This window comes from Ictidomys tridecemlineatus, chromosome 3, assembly GCF_052094955.1.
Source record: "Ictidomys tridecemlineatus isolate mIctTri1 chromosome 3, mIctTri1.hap1, whole genome shotgun sequence".
NCBI lineage: Eukaryota > Metazoa > Chordata > Mammalia > Rodentia > Sciuridae > Ictidomys > Ictidomys tridecemlineatus.
This window is the reverse complement of record NC_135479.1, coordinates 179130898-179151904: the sequence shown is the minus strand read 5'-3', so window position 1 is coordinate 179151904 and position 21007 is coordinate 179130898. Positions and strand designations below refer to the sequence as shown.

General features: G+C 35.3%; 1 protein-coding gene and 1 long non-coding RNA gene across 3 annotated transcripts in view; one reads left to right on the top strand and one right to left on the bottom strand.

Moving 5' to 3' along the window:
• LOC144376453 (uncharacterized) overlaps nt 1–6467 on the bottom strand; it is a 52646-nt gene extending 46179 nt beyond the window's left edge. Inside the window, exon 1 of the long non-coding RNA XR_013436956.1 lies at nt 6331–6467. This is a non-coding gene — a long non-coding RNA (uncharacterized LOC144376453). The remainder of the gene's footprint in view (nt 1–6330) is intronic.
• Nucleotides 6468–6828: 361 nt separating this feature from the next.
• Nucleotides 6829–20173, top strand: C3H3orf38 (chromosome 3 C3orf38 homolog). 2 transcript variants are annotated; one of them, XM_040286935.2, is made up of 3 exons: nt 6829–6963; nt 9160–9401; nt 11403–20173. In XM_040286935.2, exons 1-3 carry the CDS (start codon nt 6837–6839, stop codon nt 12063–12065), a joined length of 1032 nt encoding a protein of 343 aa, XP_040142869.1. In that variant the 5' UTR covers nt 6829–6836; the 3' UTR covers nt 12066–20173. The 2 variants fall into 2 exon arrangements, with proteins under 2 accessions (XP_040142869.1, XP_005334223.2); XM_005334166.5 differs by having other exon boundaries at nt 11400–20173.
• The last annotated feature ends 834 nt before the right edge of the window (nt 20174–21007 follow it).

Genomic DNA, 21007 nt, shown 5'->3' with positions numbered 1-21007 from the left:
TGTGTAGGCTGGATCTATCAGGTGCTCTACTTGAAAACTTCAATTATTTCTGACTTATTTTCTCTGGAAAATAAAGGAACCCCTGGCAAGGTTATGGCTGCTTCCCCATAAATATGTTCAACAACTTTAGGGAAGTGCAAATCAAAACTACACTGAGATTTCATCTCACACCAGTCAGAATAGCGGTCATCAAGAATACAAATAATAATAAATGCTAGAGAGGATGTGGAGAAAAAGGAACACTTTTTCATTGTTGATGGGATTGTAAATGAAAATAACCATTATGGAAATCAGTATGGAGGTTCTTCAAAACACTAGGCATGGAACCACCATATGACTCAGCTATGCCACTCCTTGGTATTTAATATGGAGGTTCTTCAAAACATTAGGTATGGAACCACCATATGATTTAGCTATACCACTCCTTGGTATTTATGCTGAAGAATTAAAATCATCATACTACAGTGATACATGCATACCCATGTTTATTGTAGCACAGTCAACCTAAGTGTCCATCAACAGATGAATGGATAAAGAAAATCTGGTATATATACACAATGGAGTTTTATTCAGCCATAAATAAAAATGAAATTATGTCATTTCCAGGCAAATGGCCGGAACTAGGGACTATTATGTTAAGTGAAATAAGTCAAACTCAGAAGGTTAAGGGCTGTATGTTTTCTCTCATGAGAAAGCTAGAAGGGAAAAAGGAAAAGAAAAATGGAAAAATGGATGCAATTCACAAGAAAATCAAAGGGATATCAAAAGAGGGAAGGAACCAAGAGGTGGGAGGTGGTAAGGAAGGGGGAAAGTGCTGGTGATATTGGGCAAATTATATTATTATATTATGTATTGTGTGAATGTACAAATTCACATTAAGTAACAACAAGCCACCAGTATATAAAACTGTAATGTACCCATAAGAAATGTGGAGAAAAATTGTGTCATATAAAATAAAATGTGACATAATTACATTAATATAATCTTAGATTAAATGTGAACTATTTTTGAATAATGAATGTACTAAGATATTTGGGCAAATTATTGGAATTTATATAACTTTCTTGAAGTTTCCAGAAACTTCCAAGTTTCTAGAATTGAAGAATTCTAGTTACTAAGTATGCTTTAACGATAACTCAATTAAATTGCTTTTCACTGTGTCTTAGTCTATTTTGTGTTGTTTTAATAGAATATCTGACACTGGATAAAGTCTAAAAGAGGTTCATTTGGTTCACAATTCTAGTGGTTGGAAGCACTAAACAGCATGGTGCCACACCTGGATATATCACAACATGTGGAGAGGCAGAAATGGAACCAGTGTGTAAAGGAGGCATATGTGCCAGCAAGGAAACAAAAGAGAGGGGAGGGGGTCCAGGCTCACTCTTATAATAAATGTATCTCAGGAGCCAACCAACTCCTTTGAGAATTACATTGATTCCTTCCAAAAAAAAAGTGGTACCCCCTCATGGGGTACTGATCATTTCATAAGAGTTCAACTACCTTGGTATCATTAAACCAAGGATGGAACTCCCCCCCCCATTGCTGTTATCCACTGATTTTGAAATCAATATAAATCTTATATTATGCTAGATGCTTTGGTGTTGGTATGAGCATTTGGGGGACACAATCAAATCATATCAATACCAAAGCACCTAGCATAATATCAGATTTTTATTGATTTCAATACTCAGTGGATAACAGCAACAGAAGTTGGGGCTATATATCAATTTTAAGTGGAGTCAATCCAATATTATATGGAATAAAAATTTAAAAAATAAGAGGTTCATTCTTTTTTGATAGGTCCTCTAAATTGGGAAGAAATTCTTTTATTCTACTAAATTACTGTGTATCAGCTACTTTCTATGTAGTAGTACCTCTATAATTTATGCTTGTTAACTCAAGCATAAACATAAACACTGCTTTTCAGACACCAAGACTCAAAGACCAACTAAAATTACACAGTTAATAAATGGAGAGGTGGGAATGAAAATCATAAGTGTCCTAAAACCATATTTCCATTCTGCCATGTAAGTTTCCCTACAAATATAGAATATGGGTGAATCTAATATATGCAAATAGAAAGGGCTAGCATGGCCTGAGGATCAGTAATTTCAGAGTCAGAATAAAGTCTGATACAGATATTTCATTGTCTGACTGATATTTCATTATCTTCTACTAGCAGTGATTCATAAAAGTGTGGACCCTGGAACAGCAGAATCAGCATCACTGGGGAAATTGTTAGAAATGCTAAATATTGGTCAGGTTGAGAACCAATCTGACATTTAACAAGTAAGTCTTCCAAGTAATTCTTGTGTAAGCTAAGGTTTGAAAACCACAGATCTAGAGTAATATAGTTAATTTTATTTCACCAGAAAGTAATCTGTTTCCTCTTATATTAATAAGATCCTTCTCAGGAACTGTTTCTAAGACATTCAAATTTTCCCATTAGTTGGTACTTAAATAACTACAGTTGGGTGAATAGATATTTAACTAGTAAGACCTAATAACTCAAACTGCTCAAACTTGGAGAATATTTTTTATTTTTGTTCAAGAAAGAATTCAGTGTAATGTTTACTGAAAACAGTCAAACAGGCAATAAGATTTGTTGTACTAAAATTCTAGCACCATAGTTTTATGATAGTATAAACCTAAGGAATTAAGGATATTCCACTGAAATCAGACTTCCTTATCTATAAAAGTTCATAAAGAATTGCAAGGTTATAAGAATTAAGTCTGTTAGGGGCATGGTGCTGATTTTTGTCATGATTTTGCTAAATTTCTCTTGTTATGGTTACTGTCCCAATTTTGGCTCCAGTCATGTTGACAACGGCAACTGTCCTCATCATGCCATTTTGTTCTATGCATTTTTCACTACTGCTCTCCCTCGCAGGTAATTCTTCAGCCTCCTCCTGCACCACCTTTACTAATTCAATCTTTCTTAGGTATCACCATTGCTCCACAAGCCTGACCTTGATTATTCTGTATTCCTATTAAAATATACTTTGTCCAGTGTTCCTTCTCTCAGTAAATGGTTTGTGCTTGTGGTACAAACCAATTAAAATCTTGTAGTCATTCCTATGACATCCTCCACTCAAGCCACCATCTTCTCTCACCTGGACTACTATGGTAGTATCCTAATTGGAGGACTCTTATCCTCTACTTTTTTTAAATTGTGGTATTGGAGATTGAACCCAGTTGTTCTATAACTGAGCTACATCCCTAGACCTTTTTGTTTTATAATTCACTAAGTTGTCCAGGTGTAACTTGAATTTATGGTCTTCCTGCCTCAGCTTCCTGAATAGCTGGAATAGTATGGGCCACTGGGCTTGGCTCTTCCACTCTTGCCTTCCTTCATTCTATTCTTCTCACCACCAAAGTGTGATCCTCTTTGAAATAAGTCAGATTACTCCATGCCTCAGCTTAAAACCCTCAAGTGACTTTACAACTCACTCATTTATTTAACAAATATTCATTGCATACCTACTATGTGTCGGTCTTTGGAACAAAACAAACATCCTTGCTTCACAGAACTCATCTTCTACTGGTGTCAACAAACAATACAGTATAAGTATCATCCAATACAATAGCCACTAGCCACATGTGGCTATTATGATTTAACTGAAATTCAAATAAGACTTTAAGTTCTGTTCTTCAGTTGTACTAGCCACATTATAAGATCTCAACAGCTATCAGTAGCTGATGACTACTATTATTTGGCAGTACATACACAGAACGTTTTCTTTATCTCAGATAACACTTTGACAGGTTATTTTATATCAGAGGTTCTCAACTGAGGGTGATTTTAACATATGGCAACAATAGAGGTATTTTTGATTATCTCAACTAAAAGGAGGTGGTTACTAACACCTTGTTGATAGAAGGTAGGGATGCTCAAAAGCATCCTGCAATGCACTAGTCAATTCCTATGACAAAAAAATTATCCTTCCCAAGATATGTCAATAGTGCTACATTCAGGAAAAATAAAGTCTAATTCAAACTATTTCTCCTAATATATTCACAATACAGATTACTTTCAACAGTAGATCCTTCCCCAGACCCCTGTGACAACCAATCAATTAATTTTGTAGTGGCAAAATTAATTGATTGGTTGTAGAGGACACCAGCTGGGTGTCCTCTATTCAATGCTAATACCTTATACCTAGAGATAGAATCAGGTCCCACAGGTTGAAGCTCAGTTCCAAGATTATTTGCTCCCTGATCCACTTTAGAAACCAGTCTGAAGCCCCAGTTTTATCTTTGCTTCAGACTGATTAGCTATAAATCAGGTTCTCATAACCTCTTCCTATGTTTGATTAATTTGCTCTAGTAGTTTGCAGAACTCAGGAAAACACTTAAATTTACTAGTTGATTACAAAGGATATTACAAAGGATATACAAAGGATACAGATGAACTGTAAAGGTCTAACTTTGGGAGAAGAGGCTCAGAGCTTCCATGTCCTCTCCAGATGTGCCAACCTCCAGGAAGTTTCATTTGTTCAGCTAGTCACAAGCTCTATGGAATGTGTACTATTTATGGAAACTTGTTTTTTGGAGACTTCACTGCACAAACATGACTGAAGCATAACTCAACAAAAGAGGTGTGATCTAATGCTAACAGATGGAGTGGGGTTGGTTTGTCTGCTAAGCATTCTTCTTGGCCACTCTGTGCAGCACTCCTTCCTCCAGGGTATGGGACAAGACCCCTTTTGAATGAGGAAGGTCTTACCAACAACTTTCAGACAAGGGTAGGTCAAAGAATTTCTTTATGACCAGTTCTAAGACAGAGAGGCAGAAGATTAGAGGTTTTATGATCCATGTTGGGGAAGAAAAATTCTAGTTTCTATGGCCTACTCTGGGGAGAGATTTACAAACCATTGATAAAAATCAAAATAAATATAAAATCACTGTCTTCCTTAAGGATTGAGCTACTCCAGCCTCGTATACCTCCTTCCTTTGTGCCAAGAACATCCCTTTATCTACAAAATCTGTACTATTTCTTTTTCCTAGATTATTCCTAGGAATGTTCTCTCTTCCTTCTGACATTTCTTTCAATGTCACTTTGAGAAGCCTTTCCTTACAACTTCTTGATTTATTTTTCTTCATAACATCTACCAGCAGAGTATACAGTTTCTTACATGTCTATATTCTGTTTCCTCCCACTGGAATGCAAGCCCCAAAGGCCTTGTGTTTATCCTCAGTAGAAAGAACAATACCTGGCAAATTGACATTTGGCTGCATAATAAATATTATTTTTAAATGAAGTAATGAATGAATAAAAAGACAATCAGGCATGACTTCCATGAGGTCCCACACCAGTAGAAATAAGCGCTTAATTTTATCTCTCTTTTCCCCCTTATTTACTGGGAATTGAATTCAGGGACTCTCTAAGGTGCCCAGGCTGGCCTCAAAATTGTGATTCTCCTGCCTCAGCTCCTAGGTTGCTGGGATTACAGACCTGTGACAGGATGCCTGGCTACAGCTCTTTGCTAGAAAAACTCCTGAAAGCTGAGAGAGAGAGAGAGAGAGAGAGAGAGAGAGAGAGAGAGAGAGAGAGAGAGAGAGAGATATTGATTTTTCACAATCTTAAGTAATAAAATAGAAATTCATCAATGCTTAATAAAAAACCGAATTGGTGTATAATGGGTAAATGGTACACCAAATAACATCCATTGGTAATTTAACCGTGCCTTGTTTTAAAGACCACACGGTGTATTTTATGACATTTAGCTATTGTTTAAAAGTGCTAACATTTGCTCACCTGGATCCTCACATATTGGCATTTAGAAGCTGCACATTTCATCTACTAAATGAGAAGACGCTAAACGTTAACTCATCTAAAGTATAGATAAAACCCAGAAGGCAGAAGCAAGGAATGTGTTTAAGTGTGATTCCTGAATCTAGCAGAGCATGGCTGTTTTTTCTCTCGGTATATGTGAGTTGTCATACTATTACTACTAACAGCTAATATACATATACTAAGCTTCTATTAGGAGCCAGACACTGTATCTCTACTAGATTCATTTAGAGACAGGAAACTGGGGGGGGTCAAAAAGTTTAAGGAGCTAGCTCACAATCAATTAAGTAAATGGCGAAGTAAAACCTGGCCACCAGCCTTCCAGAACTCCTAACCTTAAACTGCCTAGGATGGAGCTGGCGACTAGTGGAATGAAGGCAGTATTAGATCCCAGCCAGCTGGAAAGGGGAGTCAGCTGGGAAGTGGTCAGACGTGGGATTCGACAGGTGACTGTCATTTTTTTTCAACTTTTCAAAGTATAATGTTAACGATTATTTTAATTTATGTAACTTAAGAATATTAAACTATCGGCTCACCCAGCTCTGAAGTGGCCACAGAAGACATTCAAGCGCTCCCGGGGGCCGGGCCCGTGGGCGGGGAGGAGCCGCCTCCATTGGACCGCCCCACGGCATCACGGGAGCTCACCCTGCGCCTGGCAGCCTCCGGCTTTCCACGCACTTGCACCTGCGTAGCCCTCCTAGGCGCTCTTTCAGAGGAAGGACTCCCGACGCATTCAGGGATTCTTTTTGCACCCAGCTCTCTTATGGAAGGTCGATGTTCTCCGTGGAAACGCTGAGCTTCTCTTAAACGGGATAGGTGGAACTTTGCTCCCAGACAGCCCGGAACCACTAGTCGGGAGCACAGCGTTTCCTAATTGACCTCTTTAGCGTTCACTTCCGCCCAGGGGCCTGGAATACCTGAGACCCTTCGGCGGCGAACGACGGGCAAGGCACTTCCGGTTTCTGTTGCTAAGGCGCGGGCCCGGTGGGCGGTAGAGACAACAGTATTGGCGTCGTCCTCTCCCCCCTTCCCGGGGGTCGAGATGTCGGGTCTTAGCCGTTTAGAGATGGAGGGCTGTCGTCACCTGCTCGGCTTACTGGACAACGACGAGATCATGGCCCTATGCGACACCGTCACCAACCGCCTAGTGTACCCTGAGGACCGCCAAGGTAAGGACAGACCCTTCTTCCCGAGGGCGGCCCAGACCTCACCCAGACTCCAAGCTTGTGGGAGCGTGGGAGTGGAAGGGATTGGAAGCCTAGCCCGCCTGGTATTGGTCCTCTAGTCTTGCTTGGGCGGAATTCTGCGGATCCGGGTCACGGCCGCTTCTCAGCGGCTCTGGAACCACACACAGACCCCGGCCGCCTGGTCCTGGAGGTACGTGGTGGCGCTGGCAATGGAACAGCTTGCAGGTTTTCATCCTTGATGTTGTGAGCAAATGCTGGTTGGTTCGAGGATTTGGAGCATGGCAGTAATCATTTTTCACGTTTCCGGGGAGCCAGACTGTTTTCTATTCTCAGTTTCAATTTCCTGAGGAGGCAGCTGCTATTTCTCAGGCTTTTTTTCTTCAAGCTCTCCAGGAGTGGGGCCGGTATTACAGACGCTTTGGATTCTTCTTTTACGTAAAACAAGTCACTGTAATGAAAAGGAAAATGGTTTGAATGCCTGTCTCTCAGGAGCCAAAATTTTCCCGAGAATATTTTGTGTACTAAGAATTACTCTCAGAGCCAGGTAGTACACATTTTGGTAGATATTTCTAGGTTTAACGTTAAAGGAATACACCTAAGAATTTAGACTGAAAATAGTTTTAGACTAACATACTTCTTCATCGTTTATATTTGCCTGTTAATTGCCTTCTTAACAATCATGGTGAGTTTTAACTTCAAAATTGTAATAGATTAAAATTGCTAGATATAATTGGTAGTAAAGCAAATAAGTAAAAAAAAATAAAAACGTCCCTGTTCAAAATTGTTTGCATGATTTGAAGACATTCCAGGAAAGAAAAACATTCAACCTCTGTAAAAAACAAAGTAATAAAAGTCGAAAACACAGTGTGTCTTTTCTGTGTACCAGGTTGACAAAACATTAGCAATACAAATCACAAGTGTTGGTGCCAGGTGCAGCAACTCTTTGACAAGTAATGGAGGAATGTAAATTAGAATATGACTTTGGAAAAGGATTTTGACATTATCTCTTAAAATGAAAGATGAGAGACATCCTCTAAACCTCGGCTTCTCAAATTTTTAAATGTACCATTCCTTAAGGATTTTATTAAAATGTAGGTTTTTGATTCAGTAGTTTTGGGGTATGCTCTAAATTCTGCATTTCTAGCAAGCTCCCAGAGATTACTTAACCCCTGTCTGTAGTGGGAGATATGTATGAGAATGTTCAAAGTTGCAGTGTTTGTATAGGACAGGCACAGTAAAGTCTCTAAACAAGAATAGAAACCTTGTAGTATAATCATAATTAGCTATAATAAAGCAGTGAAAATGAATTAAGTAGGGCTACATGTGTCCACAGATTAATTTTAAAAAGCATTAAGTGAAAAGATGATTATAGAAAACTACATCTATTAATGGATTGAATTTATAACATTTAAAAATATTGTAAATATATTGTTTAGGAATACATATTCTATACAATTATATAGAAAACAGCAGGAAATGAAAATATCTAAGATAGTAGCTACTTTGAGATGGATGAGAAGAGAGAGTAGTAGCATCAGGGAGGAGTGAGGTAGGGCCTTAAAAATACTTGTAATTTCCTGTCTCAAGACCTTTATAAGGTATGTATTTGGGAGTATAGTATATTGCCTTTCTGTATACCTAACACATCACAAATATTCTTTGGTTTGCTTTATATGCAGTTTTTTTTTTTAATTAAAAAAGAAGTCCTGGATCTGCCATATCTTAGAAATATGGTTATTGATACCTCCTGTTTTCAGTTTTGTTTGTGGAATAAGGAAATTGAACTAAAATTATTTGACACCTAAAATACTGTAATTTTACTGATTTTTAGAGGTTGATATAAATTTATATCTCTTGGCTTTATTGAAAAAAATTTTCTGGCTCAATTTTTTTCTTAAAAGATGAATTTTTAAAATAATCTGAATATTTTACTGTTACTTTTGGGAAACAATAGTAAGCAATGATATTTTTTGAGGGATAAGGGAAGTTTAAAGCATAAATGAATTTAAAAAAACAAAAACGACAATCCACTTCCTATTTTTTAAAAATAATAGCTATCTCATGCAAAAGCAAATAACATGACAAGAGCTTAAATGTTTTTTGATAGAATTTCTGCTGACATTAGTCACATTTACAAGTACCTCATGATTTTCTGTTAATCATTGCAATTTCTTCTAGATGCTATTCGTGCAATATTAGTGTATAGTCAAAGTGTAGAAGAGCTTCTTAAACGTAAAAAAGTCCACCGAGAAGTCATATTTAAGTACTTGGCAACACAGGGGGTGGTAATACCTCCAACTACTGAAAAACACAATCTAATTCAGCATACAAAAGATTACTGGGAAAAGCAATTGCAACTGAAACTGAAGGAAACACAGGAGCCAGTTACAAAGACAGAGGACCTCGGACTCTTTCAGCAGGTAAATCAGATATTGTGGTTACATTCTGAACCTTTTTTTTTCCGTTTAAAACTATGTAGATAATCCCATGTATAATAGTCTATTGACTTATTAGAGAAAAAAAATGTTTTCTTCATTTATTATCAATGAAGACTAATAGACTTTCAGAGTATAAACTGTAAGTTTTATTTAATTTGAATTTGGACTCTAGTTCTCTAATATTTTTTTTTTAAAAAAAACCCATTATAAATCCTTTTTTTCTTTTTTTTTTTTTTTTTGCTACTGGGAATTGAAACTAGGTTTTCTTTACCACTGAGCTACATTTCCAGCCCTTTTTATTTTTTATTTTGAAGCAGGGTCTCACTGAGTTTCTTAGGGCTTCACTAAGTTACTAAGCTGGCTTTGAATTTGTGATCCTCCTGCCTCAGCCTCCCATATTGCTGAGATTACAGGTATATATCACTGGGGTTGGCAAATTCTTTTTCATTTTTAAGAGTTTCTTTGATATCAATGCAAAATGAAAGAAATTTAAAGTTTTTGACTAGAAAAAGTCCTGTGGTGATTTTCTTCATCTGACATTGGCTATTCCTATTTCTTGTGTATCCACTGAGCATTTTATAGAGAGTATTTAAATACTTATTCAGTGAATTGTAGGTGATTCCTTTGCCTTCACATTAGGAATCTTCTAAAGACTTTTTTTACTTAACATACTAACAAGAGAATGAATTTTGAAATCATGCACATGGAACTTAATATTAAGGTCTGGCATGTAATAGGTCATGAGCTTAGGCAAATAACTTGATCTTTCTGAGCCTTGTTTTCTTCATCTATAAAATGGTTATAATAGGGCTGGATGGGGTTAGTTCTGGGTGTGTTTATAGTGTAAAATTAGCAAGTATGAAGACCTGTGTTAAATTCCCAGCATGCACACACAAAAAAAAATTATAGTAATATCTGTGTTAAGGCATATTGTGAAGATGGGAGGAAATAATACTTAAGTGCCAGGCTTTGTATCTAGCATATTAGATAGCAGACATTCAATAAGCATAGGCTTTTTTACCATCTCAATGAGGTACTTTGATGTGTGGAATACATAGGAGAACGACATCATGAGATCGAGACTAGCAGGTATGTCAAGTATAATTTTGGAGTAATATTTCCTTTGTAAAAAAAAATAATAAAATTAGCTCTAGTCATAGGAAAAAAATGACTTATTTCAATCAGCTTAGAGTATCTGTTTAAAAACATAAAAATGCTTATTAACACCTTTATTGAATGTGATTTATATATGACAAAGTGCATCTATTTGCAGCATACAGCTTGAAGGCTTTGACAAATCTACACCTGTAAAAGCACTGCCAAAACTGGAAGAAAAAAAAAATGCTTGTATAAGTCATTATTATTGACTGTTCATGCTGATGTTGAAGGGCCCTGTTAGTTTATGACATTTTTCAAGGGATTTGTCCATTTCATCTAAAACGTCAAATTCATGGGCATTGAACATGGTGTTCCCTTATCATTCATACGTGTGTATACTTATTCCACCATCATTAATATACTATGTATACAACCAGAGATATGAAAAAAAAATTGTGCTCTATATGTGTAATAAGAATTGTAATGCATTCCGCTGTCATATCTTTTTTTTTTTTTTTTTTTAATATATCTTTCCATGGGAGGGGAAAAAAAAAACAAAAAACAGGCTACAGGATGTTGCCCAGACTGGGCTCAAACAACTCTTGGGCTCAAGAGATCCTCTTACCTCAAGCTCCCCAGTGGCTGGAACCACAGGGGCATGCCAGTGAGGCCAGCTAGCCTTCATTAAACTTTACTGAGTTTTCAGCTGGTTAAGCTGGAAATTTCTGAAAATTTTTTCTCCTTTTTGGAAAATTACTTTTTATGCATAATGAGTTCAGTCAGTTCACATGTAGCTCATTTCCCTTTCTTGTAATCAATACATTAACTAAATAGAAAAGTTGTTATAAGAAGTAAATCTTATTTTTATTTTTTTTCAATCAGCAGGCAAAAGAAGGAAAAAATGCTGAAAAAGTTGATTTTCGTCGCTTAGGAGAAGAATTCTGCCGTTGGTTCTTTGAACTTCTTAATTCTCAGAATCCTTTTCTGGGCTCACCTCAAGGTGAATGGGGACCACAACACTTCTGGCATGATGTCAAACTTAGGTTTTATTACAATACTTCAGAACAAAATGTGATAGACTACTATGGAGCAGAAATTGTAAGCCTTCGTTTATTGTCACTAGTAAAAGAAGAATTTCTTTTTCTCAGTCCCAACCTAGATTCCCGTGGACTAAAATGTGCTTCTTCTGCACATGGGTTAGTTATGGTTGGTGTTGCGGGCACTGTTCATCGAGGGAACACTTGTATGGGCATTTTTGAACAAATTTTTGGACTTATCCGCTGCCCTTTTGTGGAAAATACTTGGAAAATCAAATTTATCAATCTGAGAATTGTTGGAGAAAGTTCCCTTGCTCCTGGAACAACATTGAAACCAACTGTTAAATTTGAACAGAGTGACCTAGAGGCCTTTTATAATGTAATCACTTCGTGTGGTGACAACGAACTAAAACTTACTGTAAGGCAAACAGTGGATAGTGGGACTGGAGACCAAGCTTTATGTAGTGGAAATGAGGCATTGTTAGAAAAAAAGAGAATTGAGTTTACCTAACCCTCTAGAGCATTGAGCACTGTTATATCAGCTTAAAAAGTCTTCCACATGGAAACTTTTCAAATACTGCATCAGTAATTTCTAAGTGATTTCAGATGTAAGGATTGACATATTTTAGTTCAAATGCTTTCTGGACTACAGACTGACACATTATGTGAATACTTGGCCTATTTCTACCTGAGTTTCATCAAATGTTCTGGAGAGCTTACTGCAGTTTATCAAATAAATCCCACTTTAGATGTTGTATATAACTGTGTGCCTTAGAAACCAGGTAATATCTTAATTTTCACTTAGTAGTTATTGGTATCTATATTTTCCATACAGCAAAGGATTAGTAGTGTTCTAGGCTATCCTCTTTAAGTTTTTCATTTACTTTGATCAAGATCTGGATATTGAATATTTTCCAAATGCATCTCAGTACAGTATTGTTTTAAAAAATCTTAGATATTTTAGAGATGGTTGATGTCAACTCAGTATTGTCCTTTTAGAAAACTCAAATAACATTCAAAAGACCAAAAATTTAGCAGAGGGAGAAAAATATAAGTATAGAACCATTTCTCAAAGTTGGCTGCTCTGATCCAAGCTAAAAGTCTCTTTTAATATGCACTGTTTTCTGAACTTTTTTGGGGAATGATAAATGCTATTCTCAAAACAGACTTTATTCTTATTAAGGCTTCAGCCAACAGTTTTATAGAGCATTTATTGTAGCACCATATAAAAGAAAGTAACTGTTGAAATTTTTAAGGTGTGCCTAGATCCAACTTAAAAAAATGAATTACTGTTTCCTCCTGATTGATCTTGATAGAGGTGACCCCCTCCGCCCCCCCAAAAAAACAAACTTAGAACATGGGCATGCATATATGCAAATGCATAATATATCCCCAGTATAATTTAAACTTAGTTTTTCACCTCTAATTTGTGTTATAAGATTTGACTTATAAGTTTGAGTTGCCAGATTTAAAGCAACTATGTAGTTGCTTTAAAGTTTAAGTTTCTCATCACCCAACAACTATTTGCTGATACTGGGTTTAGTTAGGAATTGTGATTTATAAAAGTACATTTAGGAAAAAATTTAATGGGATAATATAATGATGTTTTATATGTGTTAAGTTTTTACATTTAACTCTGCTCATGATTATCTAGGGGAGACAGATGAATATTGGATGCAGGAGGAAAACACTTTTTTTTAATGATATGCTTCTTATGAGGAATACAAATTGATATGTCATAAAAATAAGAATAAAAGAGGGAAATCCCTTTTGTCTGTGTAAGAATAGTGTATTGTTTAGATTTACTTTACATTTGTCTTGCTCTTAGATAAAATTTTAGACATTGAGCTAAAATAAAACAAATTTGCTGCTAGTTACACTACTGGTATAATATAATTAGTAATAACGAAAACAGCCATCTGAAAAGTAATTATCTCATACTTTTATAAGCTAGACAATCAGGTCATAAGTCCATCTTTACCTATCCTATAACTGCTTGGGTTTAGAGTTTTATCTTATTTCCTAGGTTTAAAGTACCATTATAAAATATAAATATTCTAAATAAATGGTAAAATTCAAAACACTTCATCTCTTTTGCTATTGATGTCAGGTAGTGCAGAAATATTACTATAGATGCTCAGGTGGGCAGGGATTTCCTTTAGCTGTCTTCAGGATCGCATATTTGAATTTGTAGAAAGCCCAAGGAACGCTGCAGTTTCTTCACATTTTTAATTGAAATCTAGACTTAAGTGGATTGGGACGGGTTTTTTTTTTTTTTTTCCAGGAGGTGAATCCCCACATCTGAGAACATAGTAGAGCCTCATGTTGAATCGAATAGTTAAATGTGTGAGCCAAAAAAAGCTTACATACTAGGGGAAAAATAATTTACGTTTTGTTCTTGTCAGTGTTGTTTTTTTTTGGTCATATAATCTGTTTGAATTTTATATGTGGATACACAGAAACTTCTGGGCCCCTAACTAATAGATTTGAGAGGAGAACTACTGACCTTGAAAGCTCAGGGTGATTGGGATATGTTTAAGAGCACTAATGCTACAGAAGATACAAGGGAATTGAAGAAGCAGTACTGGGAAGAAAATGTTGGGAGGAATTAAAATCTGTTCATGAAATATGGAGCTTGATTTAGTCCTCAATAATGGCTAAAAATGTCCTTTGAAATCTTCTTTTACTGCCACCACATTAGTCTGTTTATGTTTGGGGATGGCAGAGGTACTAGTTTTAAGTCTGTGTTGGTTTGTTATATCCAAATAGCATTTGGAAAGTCTGCAGTCAGATAGTATAGAATGCAACACTACACATAATGCCTGATAATTGGGTAGTCAAAGTTGAGGATTATTTGAACTTTTATTTTCTTCAGGCTGGTTTGTACCATAGCCTAATAATAGGGCATATATGGCTAAATACCTTTTTTTGTTAGAATTAAAAATAGTTTACTAGATAATTGCTGAGACCATAGCCAAGTAGGAATGAGGCATGGCATTTTTGGATGAAAGGTGACCCCAGCAAGCCATTGAGATGATAATGATTATGTTAAGATGTGCATTCAATTGGAGATTAGACCCCAGTGGTCCACCTCAGCCTGCTACTTTGGAGCTCTGGGAAACTCCCAGAGAGTTCCCATTGGTTGGGGAAGTGCAGTAGGACGGAATTCCGGAGGAGGGATTTCCTGTTGGTGTAGTGTCCCAGGAGAAGGCCGCATGCTTGGCATTTTCGAGGGAGTTTTGGAAATAAAGTTTGTTCCTGCTTGAGTGGCTCGTGATTTTGTGCCCAGCCAGACTGCGGCATTGATAATGTTTTAAAATCTTTTAAAACTAAATTGTAAGCAGTGGTTATATTAGGATGTCATACAAGCACCTAAAATGCCAAATACATATTTCATATGTCTTGCTAAAATACCAAGCTATAGGAAAAAGCCATCTACTTGCAACTAGCAAACACTGGCAGGTCAGGAAAATACTCCAGTGTTATCAAATGGTGACATTTTTTTTCTGAATGAAAGCTAATTACCTAGTCCCATTGAGAAGTTATAAAAGCACCAGAAAAGAATGTAAAGAACTGGTATAAAGAAAAAAAAATTAATTTTTTTTTTCAGAAACCATTTTTCACAAAAATTTTTTTTAGCTTAATAGGTGGTAAGATTGAACAGGGGGGCTGGGGATGTGGCTCAAGCGGTAACACGCTCGCCTGGCATGCGTGCGGCCCTGGGTTTGATCCTCAGCAACACATACAAACAAAGATGTCGTGTCCACTGAAAACTGAAAAAAAAATAAATATTAAAAAAAATTCTCTCTCTCAAAAAAAAAAAAAAAAAGATTGAACAGGATCTCTGTTTTCACATATTTAGATGACTTTCTTCACTGTTCTTTGGTGCTGAGGATTGAATTGAGGACCTTGTACTTGCTTAACACACACTCTACCACTCAACTATGCCCTTGGTTCTTAAGTTGGTTTTAGGGGGTAGTAATAAGTCCTATGAAAAATAAAATGAAAGATATATTGTTTCTTCCCAGAAGAAATATGTTAGCACATAGTATTAAATTTTTTGAATATTTCAGTAAGTTTATGGGCTTTTCTAAAGTACATTGAGTATAGACATTATTCTCCATGTTAAAAAAATTCTCGCTGTTATATTTCTTCAGATTACTGCTTTAACATGTTCAGAAGTAAAAATTTTTGGCATTGTCTTAAGTCCTAGCTTATGGACTTAAGAGTATATTCAAGATGAAAGGATAATCTTTAGGAAATCTGTTAATGTACAGTAGTCTCACATGGTTTTTGCTTTTCCAAAGATGTTAGCTATGAAGATAAAACCTGTCAAAATGCTGTTGAGTGGAGCATAAAAATATTCAGATTTACTTTATTTTGACAAGATAATTTAGTGTCAAATATTGAACATGCCTTGGAAAAAGTGATAAAGTGTGAAAAATGTAATACTTTCAAGATCTTTATCAAAACTATCCTAAGATGATGTTTGTATATGGTGCTGAGGATCAATGCATATTGATAATTCTCATGAAGTATTTCTAAAATATGAACATTGCTGATGCATAGTTTACATATATGATCTTACTATATATCTCTCACCTTCCTCATTTAACTACAATGATACAGACAGTGTAGTTGCAATGCTAGGAAATAGGACTTTCTGAATCTGAGGTCTTTCAAGTTTATTTGATATATATTCATTAAATATCTATTTCTAAGTCACTAAATCAATGTAAGACAAAATAATACTTAAATAGGCCATTTGCTCAAATTTATGTTGAATTCAAATCTCAACCTCTGAGTTTGGGTGGTTTTTATGGTGAGAGGTTCATTAGTCCCTTTGTAGGCTTCAGATAGTTTCTTTTATTTGATCAGAAAGAAGAAAACTGAAAATACAAATAGCTCTATGGCTACAAATAGCCATGTAGACCTTCTCTCCGCTTCCCAATTCTGGGGATTGAATCCAGGAGCCCTCTACCACTGAGATACATCCCGAGCCCTTTTCATTTTGAGACAGGTCTCAATATTTATCACCCAAACTGGCTTCAAATATGCCAACCTCCTGCCCCAGTCTTCCCAGTAACTGAGATTACCGTGTGCCACCCTGCCTGCCCTAATACATGTAGATTGTCAACACAGAATACAGTGTATTTTGACAAATCACTTAAGAGTTGGAAGGAAAAAGTTTTCATACTGTAGCAGAATGTGCTAAATGCATTTAGCTTTATTTTTTTCTGGCATGAGCCTTCCCAACATTCTTTCAGAAAAATGTTAAATTATACGTGATATTTACTCTAGAACCATTTGTGTTAGTCATGAAATTATTGGACTAGAATTTTTCTGTTCTTAGTACTGCTAAATCTCCTCATTACTATTTTTAATGAGTCATTCAGTGAAATGTTGGTTAGTAATTTTCATCTGCACTGTATAGATACTCTAAATCTCAAGTATGAAATTAGTTACATTTGAATTATTATACTTAAGAAGTGAAAGAAAGATCACCCACTGCCAACTGTGTTACTTTTCTGAATCAGTGTTTTCGAAAAGATAACTACTGAGGAAATCCTTATCATTGAAGCATTTAGCCTATAAATTTACATTAATCTTTTCCATCTCTCATCATTTACTGTGCAAATTTGGTATTATGCTTAGTTGTTCTCAGATAGTTACATATAGGTTACTTTTGTCTTCATAAGTTGTAGATATTAAGAACTGGTGATTGTTATTTTCAAGCTTCTCTTCCTAAGTGTCTTGCATAGGATGAGTAATAGCTAAATTTGAAGTGATTTTTTTTTTTATATGCCAGTTATATGTCAGTTACTTGTCTATGTATATTGAGTGTCTTAACTCATTCAATCCTGCAGACAGCTGTAGGCGGTGGATACTATTATCCATCTTTTATTGGAAAACAAGACTGGAGTGACTTCTAAACTGTCATAGATAATGTTACAGCCTAGATTTATACCCAGAGTTCAAATTATATATAAGGTTTTGATGGACCCTTTTTACTCATTATCTTCAGTATGAAGATAGTCCTTTGCTGGTTTGTTGTCTTCTTTCCAAAACAACAATGCCTTTGACCTAGATTGTTTATCTAATACTGTTTCTTCAATAAGTCAGGCATGTTTTCTCTGTAGGAGTTCTGAGTATAATGTCTACCTAGAATATTGTTTCCCAAACTTTTTACATGATTGCTTCATTTTCATCTTTAAGGACTTTTTGTTTAAATGTTTTTTCTTAAGTAAATCCTCAGTTACTGTTTATCAGAGCATCTTGTTTAGTTTATTGTTAACACTTTAGATATTATTTGCCAATTTACAAAATTATCTTTTCTGTTAGATTTTAAAACGAGATCAGGGACTGTAATGGTTATATTTTCATTACTTGCATGGAAAGTAGGTATTCAAAAGATATTAAAAGACAGATTAAGGAAATAAGTGGCTGGAAATGTAGTTCAGTGAGTGATAGAGTCCTTGTTTACCTTGCATGAAGTCCTGAGTTTAATCCCCAACACTGAAAAAAACAGTGCTGCTTTCTATTCATAGCCCTGTATATTTCTAGACTTTTCCCTGTCAAAGACAGTGCCTAGCATATGTATGTATTAGGTGCTCAATGAATATTTCTTTAATGAATAAAGACAGAATTATCTTCCTGAATGATGACATGTGAGCTCTAACGTGACCAACACTGTGATAGAATTATCAAGGTCTTAATATGCTGTTGTAAAAGATGAAAAAACTGATGTTAAGCAGCATACTGAACTTCACACAGTTTTATTGTGAGAATCGTACATCTTGGCTTTTTTTTTTTAATTCATCGTATTTTTAAACTGCAAAGCTAATGTTCTTTCTTGTACTTTGTTTTCATTCTGATTTAAACTCATCCTCGATTTCATCATATGTAAAAATGATCCATGTAAGTTAAATGACTTCTGAGGTCTGGTATGATTTTAAAGTGACATGGTTTGTGATTGTATACCACCTCGGAAATTGAATGTTACTTTAAAGGAATATGTAGGCTATTGTTGAAGAAATTAATTATTATCTGGCTTCCTCATCAGTAATGCTCATTAAAAACCTTTGTGTTCCTTAAATATACATGAATACATTTTATGTATATATGTGGGTAATATGTATATTTTGACCGTAGGAAGGAAAAAACAAAATGAAATAAAAGATATTCTATATCATATATAGAAAATGAAAAGGTATGACATTTAAATATTTAAAAATTTTCTCATCACTAGAAATTTCAAAGCTGTTTGAAACTAGTTTTGTTAAAACTTTTATGCCTTATTTCCATGTGTTGGCAATATTTCCATGTTTTAGTCAAGAAAAGTGCAAAATGATTTGACAGAAAGCCAAATTAAAGTCTGCCAGTACAGATGGTCCCCAACTTATGATGGTTTGACTTAAGCTTTCAACTTGATTGTGTGAAAGCAATACACATTCAACTGATACTATACTTCAGATTTTGAATTTTGATCTTTTCCCAGGCTTACACAGAATAACTCATTCTGTTTTTCACTTTCCACACAGCATTCAATATTTAACACTTTATTATAAAATAGGCTGGTGTTAGATGATTTTGCCCTATTGGGAGCTATTGTAAGTGTTCTAATCATCTGAGGATGATTCAGAGTAGGCTAAGTCAAGCTGTTTTCAGTCGATTAGGTGTATTAAATGAATTTCTGACTTCAGATATTTTCAATTTATACTGGGTCTGTCCAGATGTAACTCTGTTGCTATAACTTGAGGAAAATAAAGATATTAAGAAAATGACCCAATATAGTTAATTCCTTTTAAGAGACTAACATAGAAGTTGGCAAATATTTAAGATTGACATTGGCAGATTTTTCCTACTTTTTCTGTAGGAAGCATGGCCCTTGGATGGTGCTGCTCATAAAATCATTTAAAGTTATTTCAAGAAGTTTAATAAAACATTTGCTTATTAAAACAGAAGGTTTTGCAACACTTAGTGCACTAAATGGAATAGTCAGATTTATGATAGAACCCAGAGTACAGAAACAAGAATAAACAACAGAATATAAACATACCAAGGATTTTAATGCTGGAACTGTCAGTAGAGTAAATATTAAATCACTGGACATCATTAAGCTCCTAGGAATTAGAAGAAATTATACAAGAGGCCTTTTATGAGCAGCTTATACTAGAGCAAGAGTTTAGGATAGAGAAAGTTGATTTTAAAGAACGCATCAATGGCTGGGTGTGGTGGTGCCTACCCATAATCCCAGCTATGTAGGAGACTGAGGAAGAAGGATCACAAATTCAATACCTGTGCAATTGAGACGGAGTCTTAAAATAGAAGATAAAAAGAGCTGGGAAGCTCATTGGTATAATGCCTCTGGGTTCAATCCTCATACCAAGAAAAGAAAAGAGTAGGAGTAGGGAAGAATGCATTCATGCTTTAAGCATTCTTACTATTAACATTCTTGTTGGTAAACATTTATTGAGTACTTTATATGTGCCACGTATTTTTAACAGGAGGCATTCGGTATATTGTTTGTTTCTTCTGGTTTCCTATACAATTCTCATTTTGTTTAATTTTTACAAAATAATGTTTACTGTTTATTAAAGAGTTTATTTTATTATGAAATGCTTCTTTGTAATCTTTTGTTGATGCTTTTCTACTATTGTCATCTTTATATGTTTATCTTAGATAGTACAATCCTACCCTCTTGATTAGATCAGTGCTGCTAAAAGAATTGTTGTCTTTGGCAGTCTACATTTAATAGTTTGGCAGTTTCAGAGAGGGGGAAAAACGCACAAAAAGTAGGTTCCCACATAATTCATATATATTTTACAAATCTTGGGTAATTAAGTTACATATTTTTAAAGATTTAAATGGAAGACTATTTTCATGAAAATTCCATTAAGTTTCACAATGTTTTTATAAGGGATAGGGATGTAGCTGAGTGGTAGAATGTTTGTCTAGCCTGTGTGAGGCACTGTGTTCAATCCCTAGTACCAGAAAAAAAAACAAAAAAAAAAAAAACCTTTTTTTAAAAATAAAATTTAAAAATTAAATATCTTATATAGGTGATTGGTTGGTTGTAGATCATTGGGTTGGTCAGTTTAAGGTCAGCCAACATGAAGTTGGCAGGGTGTTCATCATCACTCTCACTAATGATCTTTCCTATAATTTGAATGCTTGGTAAGTTTGCATTTCATAGATGACACTGTTACATCTCTGATTCACTAAATTCACTTATTGAAAAATGATAAAAATAGCAGTGAATACAACTATTCATAACAATACCACAATGTAGATAGTAGAAAAAACTAGTATGTGCTGTGCAGATTTTGTGTGACTGATGTTTCATAATAGCTGAAACAAACAAGATTATGATGACTATATAAAATTGTCTTTGTTCTGCAACCCACTCACTATGGATCAACGGATCATATTGTCTGTCAAATATTTATATGT